General features: G+C 48.1%; 1 protein-coding gene, 13 non-coding genes and 1 pseudogene across 14 annotated transcripts; all 15 read left to right on the forward strand.

Moving 5' to 3' along the window:
- The first annotated feature begins 2690 nt into the window (after positions 1–2690).
- On the forward strand, positions 2691–2763 carry TRNAR-CCG (transfer RNA arginine (anticodon CCG)). The gene has a single exon. It is a non-coding gene; the product is annotated as a tRNA-Arg (tRNA).
- A 236-nt stretch (positions 2764–2999) lies between these two features.
- On the forward strand, positions 3000–4212 carry LOC146187654 (uncharacterized; annotated as a pseudogene).
- Positions 4213–8540: 4328 nt separating this feature from the next.
- On the forward strand, positions 8541–8613 carry TRNAR-CCG (transfer RNA arginine (anticodon CCG)). The gene has a single exon. It is a non-coding gene; the product is annotated as a tRNA-Arg (tRNA).
- A 429-nt stretch (positions 8614–9042) lies between these two features.
- TRNAR-CCG (transfer RNA arginine (anticodon CCG)) lies at positions 9043–9115 on the forward strand. Its single transcript has one exon. It is a non-coding gene; the product is annotated as a tRNA-Arg (tRNA).
- Positions 9116–9293: 178 nt separating this feature from the next.
- On the forward strand, positions 9294–9366 carry TRNAR-CCG (transfer RNA arginine (anticodon CCG)). Its single transcript has one exon. It is a non-coding gene; the product is annotated as a tRNA-Arg (tRNA).
- A 178-nt stretch (positions 9367–9544) lies between these two features.
- Positions 9545–9617, forward strand: TRNAR-CCG (transfer RNA arginine (anticodon CCG)). The gene has a single exon. It is a non-coding gene; the product is annotated as a tRNA-Arg (tRNA).
- A 177-nt stretch (positions 9618–9794) lies between these two features.
- Positions 9795–9867, forward strand: TRNAR-CCG (transfer RNA arginine (anticodon CCG)). The gene has a single exon. It is a non-coding gene; the product is annotated as a tRNA-Arg (tRNA).
- Positions 9868–10296: 429 nt separating this feature from the next.
- Positions 10297–10369, forward strand: TRNAR-CCG (transfer RNA arginine (anticodon CCG)). The gene has a single exon. It is a non-coding gene; the product is annotated as a tRNA-Arg (tRNA).
- Positions 10370–10547: 178 nt separating this feature from the next.
- TRNAR-CCG (transfer RNA arginine (anticodon CCG)) lies at positions 10548–10620 on the forward strand. The gene has a single exon. It is a non-coding gene; the product is annotated as a tRNA-Arg (tRNA).
- A 178-nt stretch (positions 10621–10798) lies between these two features.
- On the forward strand, positions 10799–10871 carry TRNAR-CCG (transfer RNA arginine (anticodon CCG)). Its single transcript has one exon. It is a non-coding gene; the product is annotated as a tRNA-Arg (tRNA).
- A 178-nt stretch (positions 10872–11049) lies between these two features.
- Positions 11050–11122, forward strand: TRNAR-CCG (transfer RNA arginine (anticodon CCG)). Its single transcript has one exon. It is a non-coding gene; the product is annotated as a tRNA-Arg (tRNA).
- A 216-nt stretch (positions 11123–11338) lies between these two features.
- LOC146187664 (uncharacterized) lies at positions 11339–15305 on the forward strand. The gene is made up of 2 exons (XM_084603435.1): positions 11339–12288; positions 15270–15305. The coding sequence occupies exons 1-2, from the start codon at positions 11356–11358 to the stop codon at positions 15303–15305; spliced, it is 969 nt and encodes a 322-aa protein (XP_084459561.1). The 5' UTR covers positions 11339–11355.
- An 887-nt stretch (positions 15306–16192) lies between these two features.
- On the forward strand, positions 16193–16265 carry TRNAR-CCU (transfer RNA arginine (anticodon CCU)). The gene has a single exon. It is a non-coding gene; the product is annotated as a tRNA-Arg (tRNA).
- A 5062-nt stretch (positions 16266–21327) lies between these two features.
- Positions 21328–21400, forward strand: TRNAR-CCG (transfer RNA arginine (anticodon CCG)). The gene has a single exon. It is a non-coding gene; the product is annotated as a tRNA-Arg (tRNA).
- A 428-nt stretch (positions 21401–21828) lies between these two features.
- On the forward strand, positions 21829–21901 carry TRNAQ-CUG (transfer RNA glutamine (anticodon CUG)). The gene has a single exon. It is a non-coding gene; the product is annotated as a tRNA-Gln (tRNA).
- Positions 21902–23912: the final 2011 nt, after the last annotated feature.

Below are 23912 nucleotides of genomic sequence, written 5' to 3' on the forward strand. Positions count from 1 at the left end.
GCCATGGATGAGACGCCGACAAAATGATCGTTGGGAATAGAAAACTCAAATGCAAGGCGAAATCACGTGGCAGAAGTAGATTGGGCAGGACGCAAAGAAACCGATAACGAAGGAATCGCGAAAGCTTTCCGGGAGTATTCTGAAGAGCTATTTTCGTCCCGAGAGGTTTATTTGGACCGCTTTAAAGAATTCTTTCTTCATGCGATGCCAAAAATTGATGACGAACAAAAAGAAAGACTGCAGCGGCCAATAAGCGAAAAAAAAAGTACAGTCGGCAATAGAAAATTTAAACCGAGGGAAATCACCCGGGCCTGATGGCCTGAGTGCGGCTTTTTATAAAGCGTTCAAGGAACAGCTATCACCTTTATTGTGTGCCTTATTTAATGGAGCATATCAACTGAAAGCACTGCCTGCGACTTTCGGATCGTCGCACACAGTACTTATTCCGAAAACTGACCAATCAGATAAGCTTAGGCAGTTGTCGTCTTACAGGCCCATTGCTCTGACAAACGTTGATTACAAGATTTATATGAAGGTGCTTGCTGGCAGACTACAAACGGTTATATGCGAACTAGTGGGCCCTCACAAAATGAGCGGTATCAAAGGGCGATCCATCTTTCAGAACATTCACAAAGCGAGAAGTGTGCTCGAATGCTGCGATGCAACTTACGCATGTGTTGCGATACTGCAGTTGGACTTGGAGAAAGCTTTTGATCGTGTGGCACATACTATTCTGTTCAGTATATTACACTATGTTAATGTCGGCTCTGTTATTCGACAGGGAGTGGCCTTGGCGTACCGTAACTGCACTACGAGATTAATTGTCAAAAGTCATTGAGGGTCCCCATCAACGTACGACGTTCGGTGCGCCAAGGTTGCCCCCTCAGCCCTCTTTTGTTCAGCATTTATATTGAAACATTGTGTTTAAGCATTCTACAAAACAATGACAATGATGGCTTTCGACTGCAGGAGTCAGAAGTCAAATTACTGGCTTGCGCAGACGACGTTGCGGTTTTTTGTGCAAATAAGGAGAGTATAAAGAGGACAGTGGATGTGGTAAAACATTTTAGCAAAGTCACAGGGAGTCAAGTTAACTGGGGTAAGCGCCTGGGATTTTGGCACGGAGAATGGCAGCTAACCCCCCACACTTTCGCTAATGTGTCGTGGGTTACAACGCCTGCAAAGTACTTGGGTGTGCCCTTAGAATTTTACAAGGAAAGCGAGCCATACTGGCTAGAGCAGGTCAAAGAAACCCCTGAAAAGGCAGAGAAATGGAAAAGCGCTCAATTATCAATATTTGCAAGAGCCGCAGTTTGCAACCTGTTTTTAATTAGTAAGTTATGGTATGTAATGCAAGTGTTGCATTGCTCCCGTGTAAATGTGCAAACATTCAATAGAGTTTTTGCGGTGTTTGTTTGGGCCTCGAGTTGGAAGAGGTGCAGTCGGACAAATTTGTTCTGGCAGGTGACGCATGGGGGGCTTGGTCTGGGTCATTTGTTTGTGCGACAGATTGTCAACCGGTTTATGTTTTTTAGGGATGCCAGCGATCCATTCCTGCCCACAGTGTGTCAACAAAGATTCGGTCGAGAGTTGCCTGATTTCGTAGTTTATACTCAATGCATGCCGGGTTCTCTTTTTGGATTCTTTAGGGAAATTGTTTTAGCGTAAAATTAGCGTAAAATTCCTAATCGCGCGTTTTTCGAAGGAGTATTTAAGTAATGTTTACAGGAGAACATTATACAAGGATGTTTGTGAAGTGGTGTTCCCGGTGCCCTTGTACAGAGCTTTATACTATGGAGGTACAGGAAGTAATGTATTAAAACGCGTAAAAAAATGCAAGTTGCTACGGGAGCTAAAACGTTTTTCTTTATGCTACATGCCGGTACTTTGTGTGTAAAATCATTTATGGAGGAAAAGGGTATGTTCCTACCGTGAGGGGTACAATGTCTCATCTGCAAACAGCCAGCCACAATAGATCGCGTGTTTTTGCATTGCTGGGAGGGGGTATATTTGTGGGATGTACTACAAAGGACAATAAAAAAAAAGTTGCCACTTGATTCCCATGGCATTAGGTATTTGCCATTGGATAACCATGATGATATGCCGTTAGACCAGGTTATGTTAATGTGCCTCCACAGTATATGGCGCGCACGAATGGCTGGTTATCACTGCGATCCAGATGCGCGGCCAGCCCGCATGTATTTCCGCGAAAGCGTGCAGCGATGGCTCGACATACTTATATTGCAACCATGCGCTCCTGAGTGGCTGTCAAAGCTGGAACCTTTGACGGTGCTCAAGGAATTTTAACATGACAAAGCCAGCCTCTCAGTGGGTGTTAGGCAACGCGAACTAGCTTTGTGTACATATATTATTCCTTTGTTCCTGTTGTTTTGAGTTCCAGTGCAGTGTATTTGTGTCCACGTCAGGCAATAAAGAAAAAAAAAACCTGTGGCCTAATGGATATGGCGTTGGCCTCCAGAGCTAAAGGTTGTGGGTTCGAGTCCTATCAGGTGCGGTGACGTGTTTTTGCTTTCTGAATTTTGCATTCATATGACTCGATACTGTGTTTTTTGTCCCCAGGGAACCGAGCCTGCGGAATATTCTTTCACTTAGCACCTAAGGGCCGTCGTCAGACACTGAGGTAACAGTAAAAACGTTACCCTATTCTGAATATAACTTCTCTACGGTGCGCACCTGTGGCCTAATGGATATGGCGTTGGCCTCCGGAGCCAAAGGTTGTGGGTTCGAGTCCCATCAGGTGCGGTGACGTGTTTCTGCTTTCTAAATTTTGCATTCATATGACTCGATACTGCGTTTTTTGTCCCCAAGGAAGCGAGCCTGCGGAATATTCTTTCACTTAGCACCTAAGAAGGGCCGTCGTCAGACATTCAGGTAACAGTAAAAACGCTACTCTATTCTGAACATAACTTCTCTACGGTGCGCTCCTGTGGCCTAATGGGCGGCACTTCCGGCTTCGCTAGCGAGCGGACGTGTGTGAAATGAGCTCCGTCGGAGCGGCTTCAGCGGCCAAGCAGGGCCGCGGTAACAGGTCTTTTGCCGCTGTTTCTTGAGCAGGGTGTGATTACCAGGTAGTTTTACCGAGTTTGCCTACAGGGCGTTTTGTTGTAAACACAGTTTTTGCACTGTGATATCAGGGCCCGCTCTTACCGGGTGGAAGGTTTCCGCGATGCGCTCGCGTAATTATCGCTCCTACCGGAAGTCATCGCCATCGGAGCCTACAGGATGAGACATGTGTGGGCGGTTACCTTCAAGGATGAAGACGCCGTGAAGAAAATTGTCAGTTCTGGTGAGCTGGTAGTGAAAAAGTGTCGGTGTCTTGTTATCGATCCAGCTAACCAGGATGTACGCATGAAAGTACACTGGCTTTTACACAGTGTACCGGACGAAGACGTGAAGCTCGCCTTTGCGGCATATGGCAAGATCACCGACGTCGCCCGCGAGCGGTGGCGCGTGAAGGGCATGGTGGACAAAGGGTCTACCACACGGCATGTGACCCTGAATCTGAAGCCGAGTGTAAAGCTCGATGACATCCCCCACCAGGTGAGCGTCGCCGGCGAGCTGGCCCTTGTGGTCGCGCCAGGGAGAGCTCCGCTCTGCCTACGCTGCCGCGGCACTGGCCACATTCGCGGCACCGGCCACATTCGCCGAGAGTGCCGTATACCAAGGTGTGGTGCTTGTCGACGATTCGGTCATGAGGAGGGCCAGTGCGAGCGCACCTACGCAAAAGTGACAGGGCCCGTGAACGCACAGGACGCATCCGCCTTGTTCATGGACGAGGCGGATATGGAAGAGACATCTTCCGCTGCGACTGAGAATGCTGCGGGTGAGAGGGAGACTTCCTTGGGGGTGCTGCCTCAGGAGAAAACCGTGGTTGAGGCGGATGTTACCACACGTGAACCAGCGCCTCACCAGGACGTCGGGCCCAAGTCGGAGGGCGAGGCGAAATCTTCAGTCGACACTCAAGCTCCTTGCATTCCTCCAGACTCTGAGGGCATGGACATTCATCCCGGTGCGGCTACCTTGGTGGCCGGAAAACGCCCCCACGACGCCGTTGACAGCGGGACGCTTCAACAGGACCACAGAGGGGGAGACGGACCGCCGGCCAGAACTCCAGGTTTGAGGCGGTCTACCCTGAAGCCGCGGCCGAACATTTCGGTCGATTCAAGGCAGGCGGGGAAACTTCCTCCATAGTTTATTGTGCAAAGTGCCATTCTGGGCTAAGGGTATTGGGGTGTGGCGGGAGGGCAGACACCATTTTATAAGGCGTTTTTTTTTCTTTTCGATATGGCGATCACAATAAGTGAAGCACTGCGTGTAGCATCTACTAACGTGCGAGGCCTTGGAGGAAGAAGGCGACAGTGTCCGCTCAGTCGCCTTCTTCTAGATAACGACCTACATGTTGTCGCCGTGCAAGAATCGAAAATTGAGAGTCAAGTTGCTACAGACCGAATGGTGTCTGCTTTCCGTACGCATTTTGATGCATGTGTCTGCTATTCTGTAGGTGCCTCTGGTGGTTGCGTACTTCGCAATAATCTTGGTATTATGGTACAGTCGATTTTCTCGTGTCAAAGCGGCCGTCTCCTTGTCGTTGACTTTTTGCACTGCGGCCTTGATTTCCGAGTTATTTGTGTGTATGCACCAAGCGCAGAGACTGAGCGAAAATTATTTTTTGAAGGATTGGAGTCATATTTAAACAGTGACAAAGTGATAATCCTACCGGGCGATTTCAATTGCGTTTGCCAAGCTTCAGATCGCGCCAATAAGTCAATTGTACGTGATAAAAGTGCTGATGTTTTGAATGAAATCGTCCATGGCCCTGATTTAGAAGATATTGGAAGTTTATTTACTAATGGCACCTATATGCAGTATACCCATTTTCATGGCAACACCCATGCTCGATTGGACAGATTGTATGTCGCAGCTGAACTTGTACCACTTTGCACCTTGTACGAAGTTAGACCTGTGGCTTTTAGTGATCATGCCTTAGTAATTGCAACCTTTGGAAGAAAACAAAGCAAGAATTGGTTTAATTGGCATTTATGGAAACTTAATAATACGTTGTTGGAGGACGAGAGCTTTTTTAACGAAACAGATCAAGAATTAATTACATTACTTACAGCGAAAACGTTGAGCATCGCTGTAAAATGGGAGGATTTTAAGCAGGGGGTGAAAATGAGAGCGATAGAAAAAATCGCGAAATTAAGATACGCAGAGAAGCAAAAAGAAGCAGAGCTTCGTAAACAGCTCGAATCTATGACATGTATAGAAAACACCCAACCAGGCGCATGCTTTAATGAGATCAGGGGTGTCAAAGCCCAGCTTGAAAAAATGAACACATTAGTATAGTGCGGCAGTTATTCGGGCGCGAACGGAACAGCTGTGGGCGGGGGAAACACCAACAAAGCGTGCGTTATCAGACGAGAAACGATACGCGTGCCGAAAGGAAATACGAGAAATAAGAACTAGCACAGGTATTTCGGCGGACAATAGTGTAATCAAGAACGCAATCTGTGATCATTTCGCAAATATGCTTTGTCAGTCGCGAAAAACTGAACGTGGCTTCTATAGTGAATTCCTTCCACTTATGCCGAAACTTGAGGAAGAAGTGAAAACACGGCTTGAGCAGCCGATTTCCGTGAAAGAAATTGAGGATGCAATAGATGCCCAGCCAGCAGGTAAAGCCCCTGGCCCTGACGGACTGGGTGCAGCTTTCTACAAAGTGTTCAATCCAGCAATAGCCCAGGCACTGCTGAAGGTTGTTGACGAAAGCTATGAGAAAAAACGGGTTCCGCTGTCTTTCACAACATCCCACATAGTGCTAATTCCTAAAACCGATGACCCTGATAAGCGCCTGTTGGTGGGGTCTTATCGCCCGATAAGCCTCACCAACGTCGACTACAAAATTTTCATGAAGGCGCCAGCGAAAAGATTGCAGGGTGTTATAACAACACTCGTAGGCACGCACCAAACATGCGGCATAAAAGGGCGAAGTATCGCCACTAACATACACGTGGCACGATCCATACTAGAATGCTGTGACTCATTTGATGACCGAGTGGCGATGATACAACTAGACCTGGCAAAAGTATTTGACCGCGTTTCTCACGATGTTTTGTTTGCCGTATTAGATCATGCAAATGTCGGCCGAATAATAGTAGATGGCGTTAGAATGGCATACGAAAACTGTACCACACGGATTGTTGTGAATGGAGAACTCACTGAAAGCCTCCAAGTGCGATCTTCTGTGAAGCAGGGTTGTCCACTGTCGCCATTGTTATTCGCAGCCTACCTTGAACCGCTTTGCTTGGCCATCCGGAATAATGAATGCATAACGGGCTTCACACTACAATCAGTGCATGTGAAAATCCCGGCTTACGCCGGCGACATCGCTGTCTTTTGTGCAAATAGAGAAAGTATTTGTGAGGTGACGAATGTAGTACAGAAATTTTGCAGCTGCACAGGTTCCCAGATAAACTGGGAAAAAAACTGCGGTTTCTGGCATGGTAGCTGAGAGGTCACACCCGAACACTATTCTCGGATGCGCTGGTCACACACTCCAGCATTGTATCTAGGAGTGCCCCTTGATTCTTACCGGGACCCAGATCCGTTCTGGCATGACAAGGCATCGAAGGCCAAGGAAAAAAGTGATGCGTGGCAAGGAAGGCAGTTATCCATGTTCTCGCGTGCCATTATATGTAATCTGTTCCTTACTGCTAAAGTGTGGTACGTGGTGAATGTGCTCAGTGCTTCGAGGACAAACATACAAAAACTTCATCGTGTTTTTGCCGTTTTCATTTGGGCGCCGACCTGGGAAAGGACTAGCCGAACAAATTTGTTTCCCTCCGTACAAAAAGGAGGGCTTGGTCTGGCGCATTTATTTTTGCGACAAGTTGTCTCGCGTTTCATGTACCTTCGTGACCAAAATGATGTCTTCCTCAGAATAATAATCCAAGTTCGGCTTGGTCGACTCCTTCCTAATTTTCTTCTTAGTTCGTGTCTCAATGTATGTGGTACAGTAAGAGGGTACTTGCGAGAAGTGGTGCTCGCGTACAGATTGCTGCATGTGCGCTTTTCCATGGAGTATTTGTGCAATATTAAGCGGACAAAATTGTATGCGGACCTAGTGGACACAATGCTTCAGGTACCGATATACCGTTTGTCGCACTGTCCAGGCCCAGGAGATGATGTACTCAAGAGAGTTAAGAAGATGCGAATATCACCACCAGTCAAATCATTTTTCTTTAAACTCCACACTAGCACATTATCAGTCAAAACAAAGATGCAGGCTAAAGGCCTGTTCGTCCCTTGGTCAACAAACTGTTTCTTGTGTAACAGACCTGAGACGATAGAACACGTATTTTTGGACTGTTGGGAGGCCATTTTTTTCTGGGATGTGCTTCAGAGAACTTTAAAAAAAAGAGCTACCTCTAGATGCATATGGCATACGATGTTTACCTTTTCCTAATACAGAGCAGTTTCCCTTTGATACAATAATGCTCCTGGGCCTCCAAAGCTTATGGAAAACCAGAATGCAGTTTAACAATGCAGATATACAAGTCAATCCTGTACGAGAACATTTCATACACAGTGTTGTGCGGTTCAGGGAAGTGCATATGACACTCCCCGAGCAGCCACAATGGATTCATTTGCTTGACAGTTTGGTAAAACTGAAGATTTAACCCGCCGTGTTATGCGAAAATGTGCTGGCATGTTTTTTTGTTAATCGTCTTGTTTTGAATGTCCAAGTCGGCAATAAAGAAAAAAAAAATCCTGTGGCCTAATGGATACGGCGTTGGTCTCCGGAGCCAAATCTTGTGGGTTCGAGTCCCATCAGGTGCGGTGACGTGTTTTTGCTTTCTAAATTTTGCACTCATATGACTCGATACTGCGTGTTTTGTCCCCAAGGAAGGGAGCCCGCGGAATATTCTTTCACTTAGCACCTAAGAAGGGCCGTCGTCAGACATTCAAGTAACAGTAAAAACGCTACCCTGTTCTGAATATAACTTCTATGCGGTGCGCACCTGTGGCCTAATGGATATGGCGTTGTTCTCCGGAGCCAAAGGTTGTGGTTTCGAGTCCCATCAGGTGCGGTGACGTGTTTTTGCTTTCTAAACTTTGCATTCATATGACTCGATACTGCGTTTTTTGTCCCCAGGGAAGCGAGCCTGCGGAATATTCTTTCACTTAGCACCTAAGAAGGGCCTTCGTCAGACATTCAAATAACAGTAAAAACGCTACTCTATTCTGAATATAACTTCTATGCGGTGCGCACCTGTGGCCTAATGGATATGGCGTTGTTCTCCGGAGCCAAAGGTTGTGGTTTCGAGTCCCATCAGGTGCGGTGACGTGTTATTGCTTTCTAAACTTTGCATTCATATGACTCGATACTGCGTTTTTTGTCCCCAGGGAAGCGAGCCTGCGGAATATTCTTTCACTTAGCACCTAAGAAGGGCCTTCGTCAGACATTCAAATAACAGTAAAAACGCTACTCTATTCTGAATATAACTTCTCTACAGTGCGCACCTGTGGCCTAATGGATATGGCGTTGGCCTCCGGAGCCAAAGGTTGTGGGTTCGAGTCCCATCAGGTGCGGTGACGTGTTTTTGCTTTCTAAATTTTGCACTCATATGACTCGATACTGCGTTTTTTGTCCCCAAGGAAGGGAGCCCGCGGAATATTCTTTCACTTAGCACCTAAGAAGGGCCGTCGTCAGACATTCAAGTAACAGTAAAAACGCTACCCTGTTCTGAATATAACTTCTATGCGGTGCGCACCTGTGGCCTAATGGATATGGCGTTGTTCTCCGGAGCCAAAGGTTGTGGTTTCGAGTCCCATCAGGTGCGGTGACGTGTTTTTGCTTTCTAAACTTTGCATTCATATGACTCGATACTGCGTTTTTTGTCCCCAGGGAAGCGAGCCTGCGGAATATTCTTTCACTTAGCACCTAAGAAGGGCCTTCGTCAGACATTCAAATAACAGTAAAAACGCTACTCTATTCTGAATATAACTTCTCTACAGTGCGCACCTGTGGCCTAATGGATATGGCGTTGGCCTCCGAAGCCAAAGGTTGCGGGTTCGAGTCCCATCAGGTGCGGTGATGTGTTTTTGCTTTCTAAATTTTGCATTCATATGACGCGATACTGCGTTTTATGTCCCCAAAGAAGCGAGCCTGCGGAATATTCTTTCACTTAGCACCTAAGAAGGGCCGTCGTCAGACATTCAAGTAACAGTAAAAACGCTACTCTATTCTGAATATAACTTCTCTACGGTGCGCACCTGTGGCCTAATGGATATGGCGTTGGCCTCCGGAGCCAAAGGTTGTGGGTTCGAGTCCCATCAGGTGCGGTGACGTGTTTTTGCTTTCTAAATTTTGCATTCATATGACGCGATACTGCGTTTTATGTCCCCAAAGAAGCGAGCCTGCGGAATATTCTTTCACTTAGCACCTAAGAAGGGCCGTCGTCAGACATTCAAGTAACAGTAAAAACGCTACTCTATTCTGAATATAATTTCTCTACGGTGCGCACCTGTGGCCTAATGGATATGGCGTTGGCCTCCGGAGCCAAAGGTTGTGGGTTCGAGTCCCATCAGGTGCGGTGATGTGTTTTTGCTTTCTAAATTTTGCATTCATATGACGCGATACTGCGTTTTATGTCCCCAAAGAAGCGAGCCTGCGGAATATTCTTTCACTTAGCACCTAAGAAGGGCCGTCGCCAGACATTCAGGTAACAGTAAAAACGCTACCCTATTCTGAATAAACTTCTCTACGGTGCGCACCTGTAGCCTAATAGATATGGCGTTGACCTCCGGAGCCAAAGGTTGTGGGTTCGAGTCCCATCAGGTGCGGTGACGTGTTTTTGCATTCTAAATTTTGCATTCATATGACTCGATACTGCGTTTTTTGTCCCCAAGGAAGGGAGCCCGCGGAATATTCTTTCACTTAGCACCTAAGAAGGGCCGTTGTCAGACATTCAAGTAACAGTAAAAACGCTACCCTGTTCTGAATATAACTTCTATGCGGTGCGCACCTGTGGCCTAATGGATATGGCGTTGTTCTCCGGAGCCAAAGGTTGTGGTTTCGAGTCCCATCAGGTGCGGTGACGTGTTTTTGCTTTCTAAACTTTGCATTCATATGACTCGATACTGCGTTTTTTGTCCCCAGGGAAGCGAGCCTGCGGAATATTCTTTCACTTAGCACCTAAGAAGGGCCTTCGTCAGACATTCAAATAACAGTAAAAACGCTACTCTATTCTGAATATAACTTCTCTACGGTGCGCACCTGTGGCCTAATGGATATGGCGTTGGCCTCCGAAGCCAAAGGTTGTGGGTTCGAGTCCCATCAGGTGCGGTGATGTGTTTTTGCTTTCTAAATTTTGCATTCATATGACGCGATACTGCGTTTTATGTCCCCAAAGAAGCGAGCCTGCGGAATATTCTTTCACTTAGCACCTAAGAAGGGCCGTCGTCAGACATTCAAGTAACAGTAAAAACGCTACTCTATTCTGAATATAACTTCTCTACGGTGCGCACCTGTGGCCTAATGGATATGGCGTTGGCCTCCGGAGCCAAAGGTTGTGGGTTCGAGTCCCATCAGGTGCGGTGACGTGTTTTTGCTTTCTAAATTTTGCATTCATATGACGCGATACTGCGTTTTATGTCCCCAAAGAAGCGAGCCTGCGGAATATTCTTTCACTTAGCACCTAAGAAGGGCCGTCGTCAGACATTCAAGTAACAGTAAAAACGCTACTCTATTCTGAATATAACTTCTCTACGGTGCGCACCTGTGGCCTAATGGATATGGCGTTGGCCTCCGGAGCCAAAGGTTGTGGGTTCGAGTCCCATCAGGTGCGGTGATGTGTTTTTGCTTTCTAAATTTTGCATTCATATGACGCGATACTGCGTTTTATGTCCCCAAAGAAGCGAGCCTGCGGAATATTCTTTCACTTAGCACCTAAGAAGGGCCGTCGTCAGACATTCAAGTAACAGTAATAACGCTACTCTATTCTGAATATAACTTCTCTACGGTGCGCACCTGTGGCCTAATGGATATGGCGTTGGCCTCCGAAGCCAAAGGTTGTGGGTTCGAGTCCCATCAGGTGCGGTGATGTGTTTTTGCTTTCTAAATTTTGCATTCATATGACGCGATACTGCGTTTTATGTCCCCAAAGAAGCGAGCCTGCGGAATATTCTTTCACTTAGCACCTAAGAAGGGCCGTCGTCAGACATTCAAGTAACAGTAAAAACGCTACTCTATTCTGAATATAACTTCTCTACGGTGCGCACCTGTGGCCTAATGGCATTCTACTTCCGGCCACCGGCGTGTACGGACGCAGAATGATGAGCTCCGGCGGAGCGGCGATTGCGGCCCAGGCTGGCCGCGGTAACAGGCTTGAGGAAAACGACGATAAGGAATATCAGATTATTTTGCCGCATCTGCCCACCGGACGTGTTGTTTTCAACACAGTTTTTTTGCACGGTGACGTACGAGTGCGACCCTTCAGGGTTGAAGATTTCCGGGACGCCCTGGCCAAGATTGGTACGCTCCCAGACGTGGTGGCCTTGGGGGCTTACCAAATAAGCCATGTCTGGGCGGTGACTTTGAACAGCACGGAAGCAACCAAGCGGCTGCTAGCATTCAAGGAGCTTCAAGTGAAAGGTCGACGGTGTATCGTCATTGACCCGGAGGACCAACAGGTGAAGCTACGGCTCCACTGGATGTTGCACGGCGTGGCAGATGAAGATATCCGAACAGCTTTTGCGGCGTTCGGCGAGGTGACGGAAGTGACCCGTGAGCGGTGGCGAGTCCAGGGAGTGCACGAAAAGGGCTCAACAACGAGAACCGTGCTTCTGAAGTTGAAGCCTGGGATGAAGATAGAAGACCTGCCTCACCAGATAAGAGTAGCAGGGGAGTTGGCCCTTGTTGTGGTGCCTGGGCGGCCCATGCAGTGCCTGCGCTGCCGCGGGACCGGTCATGTGCGCCGGGAATGTAAGATTCCGCGGTGTGCGACGTGTAAGCGGTTTGGCCACTCGGAGGAAGACTGCGTACAAACGTATGCAGTGGCTACTGCACCAACAGCGAGGGCGGACATGACGGAACACCGAATGGATGTCGCAGAGACGGAGGATGCCGCAAAAGGGGTCGGAGAGGATGAGAGGGTGACAGCGACGACAGGCATGTTAGTGCCCCCGGGGGGTGGTGACGAGATGCTCGGTGTGCCAGACAGGGAAGTGGCACTGACAAGCAACGGACCGTCGGAAGAAGAAAAGGTGAGCGATGCCGAGAGCTCAAAAATTGAACTTCAGGAGTCTGCGGGCAGAAGGGGGACCCTCGAAGGAAGCAGCGGCCGAGCGACCAACGTCCAGGGCCCTGCGAAGCGTGCCCACGACGGGAGCGCCAGTGAGACGAATGAGGCAGATACAGCTAGCAACGACGAGCCGCCGATAAAAACGCCAATAGGGAGGAGGGCGACCTTCAAACCAAGACCGAATGTCTCGACGGACAGGAGAGCTGCCGAAAAGCCGCCCCCGTCACAAGGTCTGCCAGTCCAACCTCATGGCTCTGGCGTCAACGAAAGCGTCTAGCGCCATGCTAGACGTGAAGGGTAAGCACCATTCTCTTGGCCTCTTTTCACTCTAAGAAAATGGCTTATGTACTGTCACTAAAGGTTGCGACCCTTAACGTGAGAGGTCTAGCAGCAAAAAGGAAGCAGAACCAGGTCCTGCGCCTTTTAAATGAAAATGACATCGATATACTTGGAGTTCAAGAGACAAAAGTCGAGGGTGAACAAGAGACCGAGAGCATGGTGCAACGTTTCACGTCGCGGTTTTACGCAGTTGTCAGCCATGCAGTCGGCACATCTGCTGGATGCGTCCTGTTTGTGAAGAAGTTGCCGGGTCTTGTAGTGCAGTCGCATGCTTCTTTTCCGTCGGGTCGGGGCGTGGTCCTCGATTTTAGTTTTTGCTCGGCTGAGTGGCGTGCTGTTTGTATATATGCACCTACGGTAGTTGATGAGAGGGCTGCTTTGTTTGATTTTGTTGAAGATTATTTAAACACGGATAAGCAACTTGTCTTTCTGGGAGATTTCAATTGTGTACTGAGCTCCGGTGACAAAACTAGCCATCGTACATTTAGGGATCGTAGCACAGAGGTACTTTCGCGCTTGATTGACGAGTTTGCACTGGAAGACGTTGCAGAGTGTCTCACGAGCGAGCGACGGGTTCAGTATACGCATTTTCAGGGTGCTAGCCACGCCCGCCTTGACAGAATTTATGTGGCCGCAGAACTGGCTCCAAAATGTCAGGATTATTATGTTTTGGCGGTAACGTACTCAGATAACTGCATGGTTCAGTGTACAATTGGAACAAGAAAGAGAGGTAGCGGTTTTAGTTGGGAATTGTGGAAGTTAAATAATAAACTGCTGAATGACGAGCAATTCACCAGACTAGTAGAAGAAGAAATTGGTAGGATTTGTTAGGAGGACAGCCACGAACTGGGTCAAGAATGGGAACTGTGTAAGCAACAAATAAAAAGCAAAGCTATAGAAAAGGCCAGCTGCATAAGGTTTCAAGAAAAACAAAATGAAATGCATTTAAGATCTTTGCTAGATAAATTGTTAGGCCTGGAGTGTAACACGCCAGGGTTATACATGGACGATATTAGAAAAATAAAACAAAGACTTCAACTGAATGACGAAGACCGTTATCGCGGAGCACTGGTGCGTGCGAGAGCGGAAAAACTTGCCATGGATGAGACGCCGACAAAAAGATCGTTGGGAATAGAAAAAGCAAATGCAAGGCGAAATCACGTGGCAGAGGTAGATTGGGCAGGACGCACAGAGACCGATAACGAAGGAATCGCGAAAGCTTTCCGGGAGTATTATGAAGAGCTATTTTCGTCCCGAGAGGTTAATTTGGACCGTTTCAAAGAATCCTTTCTTGACGCGATGACAAAAATTGATGACGAACAAAAAGAAAGACTGGAGCGGCCAATAAGCGAAAAAGAAGTGCAGCAGGCAATAGAAAATTTAAACCCTGGGAAATCACCCGGGCCTGATGGCCTGAGTGCGGCTTTTTATAAAGCGTTCAAGGAACAGCTATCTCCTTTGTTGTGTGCCTTATTTAATGAAGCGTATGAACTGAAGGCACTGCCTGCGTGTTTCGGATCGTCGCACACAGTACTTATTCCGAAAACTGACCAACCAGATAAGCTTAGGCAGTTGTCGTCTTACAGGCCCATTGCTCTGACAAACGTTGATTACAAGATTTATATGAAGGTGCTTGCTGGCAGACTACAAACGGTTATATGCGAACTAGTGGGCCCTCACCAAACGTGCGGTATCAAAGGGCGATCTATCTTTCAGAACATTCACAAAGCGAGAAGTGTGCTCGAATGCTGCGATGCAACTCATGCGTGTGTTGCGTTACTGCAGTTGGACTTGGAGAAAGCTTTTGATTGTGTGGCACATACTATTCTGTTCAGTATATTAGACTATGTTAATGTCGGCTCTGTTATTCGAGAGGGAGTGGCCTTGGCGTACCGTAACTGCACTACGAGATTAATTGTCAATAAGTCACTGGGGGCCCCCATCAACGTACGACGTTCGGTGCGCCAAGGTTGCCCCCTCAGCCCTCTTTTGTTCGGCATTTATATTGAAACATTGTGTTTAAGCATCCTACAAAACAATGACATTGATGGTTTTCGACTGCAGGAGTCAGAAGTCAAATTGCTGGCTTACGCAGACGACGTTGCGGTTTTTTGTGTGAATAAGGAGAGTATAAAGAGGACAGTGGATGTGGTAAAACATTTTAGCAAAGTCACAGTGAGTAAAGTTAACTGGGGTAAGTGCCTGGGATTTTGGCACGGAGAATGGCAGCTGACCCCCGACACTTACGCTAATGTGTCGTGGGTTACAACGCCTGCAAAGTACTTGGGTGTGCCCTTGGAATTTTACAAGGAAAGCGAGCCATACTGGCTAGAGCAGGTCAGAGAAACCCGTGAAAAAGCGGAGAAATGGAAAAGCGCTCAATTATCAATATTTGCAAGAGCCGCAGTTTGCAACCTTTTTTTAATTAGTAAGTTATGGTATGTAATGCAAGTGTTGCATTGCTCCCGTGTAAATGTGCAAAAATTGCATCGAGTTTTTGCGGTGTTTGTTTGGGCCTCGAGTTGGGAGAGGTGCAGTCGGATAAATTTGTTCCGGCAGGTGAAGCACGGGGGGCTTGGTCTGGGTCATTTGTTTGTGCGGCAGATTGTAAACCGGTTTGTTTTTTACGGATGCCAGTGATCCATTCCTGCGCACAGTGTGTCAACAAAGACTTGGTCGAGCGTTGCCTGATTTCGTAGTTTATACTCAATGTATGCCGGGCTCTCTTTTTGGATTCTTTAGGGAAATTGTTGTGAGCGTGAATTTCTTAAGCACACGTTTTTCGAAAGAGTATTTAAGTAATGTTAAAAGGAGAACATTATACAAGGATGTATGTGAAGTGGTGTTCCCGGTGCCCTTGTACCGAGCTTTATACTATGGAGGCACAGGAAGTAATGTATTAAAACGCGTAAAGAAAATGCAAGTTGCTACGGGAGCTAAAACGTTTTTCTTTATGCTACATACCGGTACTTTGAGTGTAAAATCATTTATGAAGGAAAAGGGTATTTTCCTACCGTGGGGGGCCCAATGTCTCATCTGCAAACAGCCAGAGACAATAGATCACGTGTTTTTGCATTGCTGGGAGGGGGTATATTTGTGGGATGTTCTGCAAAGGACAATAAAAAAACAGTTGCCACTTGATTCCCATGGCATTAGGTATTTGCCATTGGAAAACCACGATGATATGCCGTTAGACCAGGTTATGTTAATGTGCCTCCACAGTATATGGCGCGCGCGAATGGCTGGTTATCACTGCGATCCAGATGCACGGCCAGCCCGCATGTATTTCCGTGAAAGTGTGCAGCGATGGCTCGACGTGCTTAAATTGCAACCATGTGCTCCTGAGTGGCTGTCAAAGCTGGAACCTTTGACGGTGCTCAAGGAATTTTAAAATGACAATGCCTGCCTCTCAGTGGGGGATAGGCAACGCGAACTAGCTTTGTGTACATATATTATTCCTTTGTTCCTGTTGTTTTGTTTTCCAGTGCGTTGTATTTGTGTCAAAGTCAGGCAATAAAGAGAAAAAAAAACCTGTGGCCTAATGGATATGGCGTTGGCCTCCTGAGCCAAAGGTTGTGGGTTCGAGTCCCATCAGGTGCGGTGACGTGTTTTTGCTTTCTAAATTTTGCATTCATATGACGCGATACTGCGTTTTATGTCCCCAAAGAAGCGAGCCTGCGGAATATTCTTTCACTTAGCACCTAAGAAGGGCCGTCGTCGGACATTCAAGTAACAGTAAAAACGCTACTCTATTCTGAATATAACTTCTCTACGGTGCACACCTGTTGCCTAATGGCATTCTACTTCCACACACCGTAGTGAACGGTCGCAGAATCATGTGCTCCAGCGGAGCGGCGATAGCGGCCCTTTCCAGCCGCGGAAACAGGCTCGACGACATGGACGATACCGAGTATCAGATTATTCTGCCAACTTTGCCCACCAGACGCGTTGTTTTTAACACGCTTTTTTTGCACGGCGATGTGCGAGCCAGGCCATACAGGGTCGAGGATTTCCGCGATGCCCTGGTCAAGGCTGGTGCGCTCCCCGACGTTGTGGCGTTGGGGGCGTATCAGATCAACCATGTTTGGGCGGTCACGTTAAGCAGCACAGAAGCAACGAAGAAATTGGCGGCTTTCAAGGAACTCGAAGTTAAGGGACGCCGTTGCCTCATTATTGATCCCGAAGACCAACAGGTGAAGCTGCGACTTCACTGGATGTTGCACGGTGTGGCAGACGACGACATCCGGACCGCTTTTGCTGCGTTTGGGAATGTGACCGAGGTGACCCGGGAAAGGTGGAGAGTTCAAGGCGTCAAGGAGAAGGGGTCCACCACGAGGACTGTGCTCCTCAAATTGAAACCCGGCATTAAGGTCGACGACTTACCTCACCAGCTGCGAGTTGCCGGAGAGCTAGCCCTTGTCGTGGTGCGTGGGCGAGCGATGCAGTGCCTGCGCTGCCGCGGTACCGGTCACGTTCGACGTGAATGTAAGGTACCGCGTTGTCCAAAGTGTAGACGCTACGGACATGACGAGGCTGCCTGTGTGCTTTCGTACGCTTCGGCCGCGGGACATGGAACTGCGGAACGGTCGGCGGAGCTCACAATGGACGTGGTCGAGGCGGAGGAGGCGGCGAAGGGTGCCGGAGAGGTGCGAACGAAGACACGGGAGACGGATTCGTCGGTGGACTCGGCAGAAAGCGGCAATGCTGCGAGGGATGTGGGGAGAGCGGACTCTGCACCTGAGCTCCCTAGCAATGAGGAAGGCACGGCACTTGAGCCGGCAAACGGTATGGAGCAGGATAATGGGGAGGAGCACTCGGACACCAGCGGTGTTCGTAAGCCAGGCGTCCCAGCCCCAGCCAAGCGATCCCACACACAGTCCGAACCCGAAGGTAACCAGGTGTCAGCCCCCAGCGTCGACGAGCCACCAGCAAAAACGGGGCAATCCCGGCGGTCCACGCTACGTCCGCGGCCAAACATATCATCAGAGAGACGGGCAGCGGATAAAGTGCCCCCGCTGCCGGGTCAGCCGCTCGCACCGGACGGGGATGGATCCAACGACGGCGTCTAGCAACGCGCTAGACGGGAAAGGTAAGCACCATGCTTTCGGTCTCTTCACCCTTGATGAAAATGGCGCCCGAAACCACCTTAAGAGTAGCCACGTTAAATGTCAGGGGATTGGCAGGCAAAAAGAAGCAGAGCCAGGTGCACCGGCTCTTAACTGACCACGATATTGACGTGCTTGCCGTGCAAGAAACTAAGGTTGATGGGGAGGAAGAGACCGGGAGCATGGTGCGACGTTTCACGGCTAGATTTTACGCCATTGTTAGCCACGCAGTTGGGACATCGGCCTGGTGTGTATTGTTCGTCAAAAAGCTGCCTGGTCTGGTTGTAAAGGGCTACTCCTCATGCTCTTCTGGACGGTATGTAGTGGCTGATTGTGTATACAGCGGTGTTGAGTGGCGCATTATTTGTGTGTACGCTCCTAACTGTGTGGAGGAAAGAACAGTGTTTTTCGAGAATGTTATGCAGCAGTTAAGTACGGAAAGGCAGGTAGTATTGCTGGGCGATTTTAACTGTGTACTGAATGCTCGAGACAAAACCAGCACACGCGGATTCAGAGACAAGAGCACGGAAATGTTATGCCAGTTAACAAGCGAATGGAATATGGAGGATGTGGCTGATTGCTTGGAAGGACCGCGTGCCGTTCAGTACACGCACTTCCAAGGTTCTAGCCACGCGCGTCTGGACAGAATTTACGCGTCGCTGGATTTGATTCATTCATGCAATGAATACCGAGTGGTGCCTATGACATTCACGTATCACTGTTTGGTGCAATGCTTATTCGGCACCAAAAAACGAAGCAATGCATTTAGCTGGGAGTTATGGAAATTGAAAAATAAATTGCTTAAGGATGATGCCTTTAGACGCGTGGTATTGAATGAATTGATTAAAGTGAGGCCAGAGACTTGGCTCGAAATCTGGAAACAGTGGGAGTTGTGCAAGGAACAGATTAAAATTAAAGCCATTGACAGATCCAGTTGCCTGGTGTACGAGAAGAAAATTACAGAAACCCAGCTTAAGGCTTTGCTCGCAAAACTACACGAACAGGAATGTAAGGCACCCGGCAGATGGATAGAGGATATTCGAAAAATAAAAGAACAGATTAACTTGATAGAAGAAGACAGACACCAAGGAGCGTTAGTGCGTGCAAGAGCGGAAAAATTGGCCATGGATGAGACGCCGACAAAAAGATCGTTGGGAATAGAAAAAGAAAATGCAAGGCGAAATCACGTGGCAGAGGTAGATTGGGCAGGACGCACAGAAACCGATAACGAAGGAATCGCGAAAGCTTTCCGGGAGTATTATGAAGATCTATTTTCGTCCCGAGAGGTTTATTTGGACCGTTTTAAAGAATCCTTTCTTGACGCGATGCCAAAAATTGACGAGGAACAAAAAGAAAGACTGGAGCGGCCAATAAGCGAAAAAGAAGTGCAGCAGGCAATAGAAAATTTAAACCCAGGGAAATCACCCGGGCCTGATGGCCTGAGTGCGGCTTTTTATAAAGCGTTCAAGGAACAGCTATCTCCTTTGTTGTGTGCCTTATTTAATGAAGCGTATGAACTGAAGGCACTGCCTGCGTCTTTCGGATCGTCGCACACAGTACTTATTCCGAAAACTGACCAACCAGATAAGCTTAGGCAGTTGTCGTCTTACAGGCCCATTGCTCTGACAAACGTTGATTACCAGATTTATATGGAGGTGCTTGCTGGCAGACTACAAACGGTTATATGCGAACTAGTGGGCCCTCACCAAACGTGCGGTATCAAAGGGCGATCTATCTTTCAGAACATTCACAAAGCGCGAAGTGTGCTCGAATGCTGCGATGCAACTCATGCATGTGTTGCGTTACTGCAGTTGGACTTGGAGAAAGCTTTTGATTGTGTGGCACATACTATTCTGTTCACTATATTAGACTATGTTAATGTCGGCTCTGTTATTCGAGAGGGAGTGGCTTTGGCGTACCGTAACTGCACTACGAGATTAATTGTCAATAAGTCACTGAGGGCCCCCATCAACGTACGACGTTCGGTGCGCCAAGGTTGCCCCCTCAGCCCTCTTTTGTTCGGCATTTATATTGAAACATTGTGTTTAAGCATCCTACAAAACAATGACATTGATGGTTTTCGACTGCAGGAGTCAGAAGTCAAATTGCTGGCTTACGCAGACGACGTTGCGGTTTTTTGTGTAAATAAGGAGAGTATAAAGAGGACAGTGGATGTGGTAAAACATTTTAGCAAAGTCACAGGGAGTAAAGTTAACTGGGGTAAGTGCCTGGGATTTTGGCACGGAGAATGGCAGCTGACCCCCGACACTTTCGCTAATGTGTCGTGGGTTACAACGCCTGCAAAGTACTTGGGTGTGCCCTTGAAATTTTACAAGGAAAGCGAGCCATACTGGCTAGAGCAGGTCAAAGAAACCAGTGAAAAAGCGGAGAAATGGAAAAGTGCTCAATTATCAATATTTGCAAGAGCCGCTGTTTGCAACCTGTTTTTAATTAGTAAGTTATGGTATGTTATGCAAGTGTTGCATTGCTCCCGTGTAAATGTGCAAAAATTGCATCGAGTTTTTGCGGTGTTTGTTTGGGCCTCGAGTTGGGAGAGGTGCAGTCGGACAAATTTGTTCCGGCAGGTGAAGCATGGGGGGCTTGGTCTCGGTCATTTGTTTGTGCGACAGATTGTCAACCGGTTTATGTTTTTTAGGGATGCCAGCGATCCATTCCTGCGCACAGTGTGTCAACAAAGACTTGGTCGAGCGTTGCCTGATTTCGTAGTTTATACTCAATGTATGCCTGGTTCTCTGTTTGGATTCTTTAGGGAAATTGTTTTGAGCGTGAAATTCTTAAGCGCACGTTTTTCGAAAGAGTATTTAAGTAATGTTAACAGGAGAACATTATACAAGGATGTTTGTGAAGTGGTGTTCCCGGTGCCCTTGTACCGAGCTTTATACTATGGAGGCACAGGAAGTAATGTATTAAAACGCGTAAAGAAAATGCAAGTTTCTCCGGGAGCTAAAACGTTTTTCTTTATGCTACATACCGGTACTTTGAGTGTAAAATCATTTATGGAGGAGAAGGGTATGTTCCTACCGTGGGGGGCCCAATGTCTCATCTGCAAACAACCAGAGACAATAGATCACGTGTTTTTGCATTGCTGGGAGGGGGTATATTTGTGGGATGTTCTGCAAAGGACAATAAAAAAACGGTTGCCACTTGATTCCCATGGCATTAGGTATTTGCCATTGGATAACCACGATGATATGCCGTTAGACCAGGTTATGTTAATGTGCCTCCACAGTATATGGCGCGCACGAATGGCTGGTTATCACTGCGATCCAGATGCACGGCCAGCCCGCATGTATTTCCGTGAAAGTGTGCAGCGATGGCTCCACGTGCTTAAAGTGCAACCATGTGCTCCTGAGTGGCTGTCAAAGCTGGAAGCTTTGACGGTGCTCAAGGAATTTTAACATGACAATGCCTGCCCCTCAGTGGGTGTTAGGCAACGCTAGCTACCTTTGTGTACATATATTATTCCTTTTTTCCTGTTGTTTTGAGTTTCAGTGCGGTGTATTTGTGTCAAAGCCAGGCAATAAAGAAAAAAAAAAAAACCTGTGGCCTAATGGATATGGCGTTGGCCTCCGGAGCCAAAGGTTGTGGGTTCGAGTCCCATCAGGTGCGGTGACGTGTTTTTGCTTTCTAAATTTTGCATTCATATGACGCGATACTGCGTTTTATGTCCCCAAAGAAGCGAGCCTGCGGAATATTCTTTCACTTAGCACCTAAGAAGGGCCGTCGTCAGACATTCAAGTAACAGTAAAAACGCTACTCTATTCTGAATATAACTTCTCTACGGTGCGCACCTGTGGCCTAATGGATATGGCGTTGGCCTTGGAGCCAAAGGTTGTGGGTTCGAGTCCCATCAGGTGCGGTGACATGTTTTTGCTTTCTAAATTTTGCATTCATATGACGCGATACTGCGTTTTATGTCCCCAAAGAAGCGAGCCTGCGGAATATTCTTTCACTTAGCACCTAAGAAGGGCCGTCGTCAGACATTCAAGTAACAGTAAAAACGCTACTCTATTCTGAATATAACTTCTCTACGGTGCGCACCTGTGGCTTAATGGATATGGCGTTGTCCTCTGGAGCCAAAGGTTGTGGGTTCGAGTCCCATCAGGTGCGGTGACGTGTTTTTGCTTTCTAAATTTTGCATTCATATGACGCGATACTGCGTTTTATGTCCCCAAAGAAGCGAGCCTGCGGAATATTCTTTCACTTAGCACCTAAGAAGGGCCGTCGTCAGACATTCAAGTAACAGTAAAAACGCTACTCTATTCTGAATATAACTTCCCTACGGTGCGCACCTGTGGCCTAATGGCATTCTGCTTCCGGCCACGCCAGTGAACGGACGCAGGATGCAGGGCTCCTCAGGAGCGGCTTCAGCGGCCATGTCAGGCCGCGGTAACAGGACTGCTGAAAAGGACAACACTTACCAGGTCGTTTTGCCTGCACTTCCAACAGGTCGGTTTGTTTTGAATACCGTTTTTTTGCACGCCGATATCAGGGCCCGCCCGTACCGGGTGGAAGATTTCCGGGATGCTTTAGCACAACGCTCGCTAATCCCCGATGTTATCGCTATGGGGGCGTATCGGATGAGCCACGTCTGGGCCGTCACTCTCAAGGATACTGAAGCCGTCAACAAGATTGTCAGTGTAGGTGAGCTGTCTGTGAAAAACGGTCGCTGCTTGGTGATTGACCCGGCGAACCAGGACGTGCGACTCAAGCTTCACTGGCTACTTCACAACGTGCCAGATGAAGATGTTCGTGCTGCATTTGCGCCGTACGGAAAGGTGTCAGACGTTTCCCGGGAGCGCTGGCGTGTTAAAGGTATGCTGGAAAAGGGCTCTACAACTAGACTCGTCACGCTGAAGCTGAAAGCTGGCATGAAGCTCGACGACCTGCCGCATCAGCTCAATGTTAGCGGTGAGCTCGCGCTCGTCATTGTGCCAGGCAGACCCCCGTTGTGCCTACGCTGCCGGAGTACGGGTCACATCCGCAAAGAGTGCCGGGTTCCTCGCTGCGGAACCTGCCGACGGTTCGGGCATGAAGACAACCAGTGTGCACGAACCTACGCTAGCATTGCCGGACCTGGGACCAGCGAAGACTCGTCCGAGTTAATTATGGACGAGGCGGATGCGGAGGAGGCTGCTGACATTAGAGGTCAGTCAACGAAACAGGACGCGCCTTCCATGACGGTTTTAACAAAGGGTAAGGTGATGGTCTCAAATGAAAAGAATGAACCTCGGCATGTCTTGAACGTTCTATCCCAGGACCATGAAAGCGAGTCAAAGGAAGGGTCAGAAGACTTAACCAAATTTTCTGACGCTGAGGATCATCTCAGTACTGAGCCTTCCTGTACTGATGCCATGGAGGTTGGGCCGGAGACAGCAGCCTTAATTGCCGCGAAACGTCCGCATGAGGAAAGCGTCGAGGAGACTCAGCTGCCAGGCGGTGTTTGTGGTGAGCCGCCGCCGAAAACTTCTGGCATCCGAAGAGCCACGTTAAGACCGAAGCCGAACTTCTCGGCTGACACGCGGCAGGCGGGGAAACCGCCTCCGTAGTTTTTGTGGAGACCTGAACGATTTGTGGGTCGGCTGCCTACCGACCAGCGTCACGAACCTTCTACAACCAAGTGGTGAGTGTGTTAGCAAAAATGAAACAATGGGCTTGGACTTCGTTTGAATGCATCCCGACATTCTGCTGGCAGGACATTACATGCATGCATACGCCGCTGTTTGTCAGAAGCGGAGGCCACGCAACCATGAAGGTAGGCACCATGCCGGTACTGGCGTATCTCTCTAGTACATGACTCTCAAGCTTAATTCGCCGTTAAACGTAGCTACTTTGAATGTTAGAGGACTGGGAGCGAGAAGGCGACAATGCCAGCTCAGTCGCCTCCTTGTGGATAATGATATAGATATAGCAGCTGTGCAAGAGTCAAAGATTGAGAGCCAAGAAAGCACTGACCGTATGGTGGCTTCTTTTCAAACAAACTTTTATGTGTGTGTATGCCATTCTGTTGGTGTATCGGGTGGGTGCCTTTTATTTATACGTAACACGCTGGGAGTAAGCGTAGAGTCCGTTTTTGCCTGTCCAAGTGGTCGGCTTTTGGTTACCGATTTTACCTACTCTA

The sequence above is a fragment of the Amblyomma maculatum genome, chromosome 5 (assembly GCF_055883805.1).
Source record: "Amblyomma maculatum isolate TAMU_Amacu chromosome 5, ASM5588380v1, whole genome shotgun sequence".
NCBI lineage: Eukaryota > Metazoa > Arthropoda > Arachnida > Ixodida > Ixodidae > Amblyomma > Amblyomma maculatum.

What these genes read in the sequence shown, in the direction of transcription:
- LOC146187664 (XM_084603435.1), top strand. Translation starts at nt 11,356, where the DNA reads ATGATGAGCTCCGGCGGAGCGGCGATTGCGGCCCAGGCTGGCCGCGGT. An exon ending in GACCGTCGGAAGAAGAAAAG is followed by an intron (nt 12,289 to 15,269) that starts GTGAGCGATGCC and finishes TTTGTGCGGCAG; the next exon opens with ATTGTAAACCGGTTTGTTTT.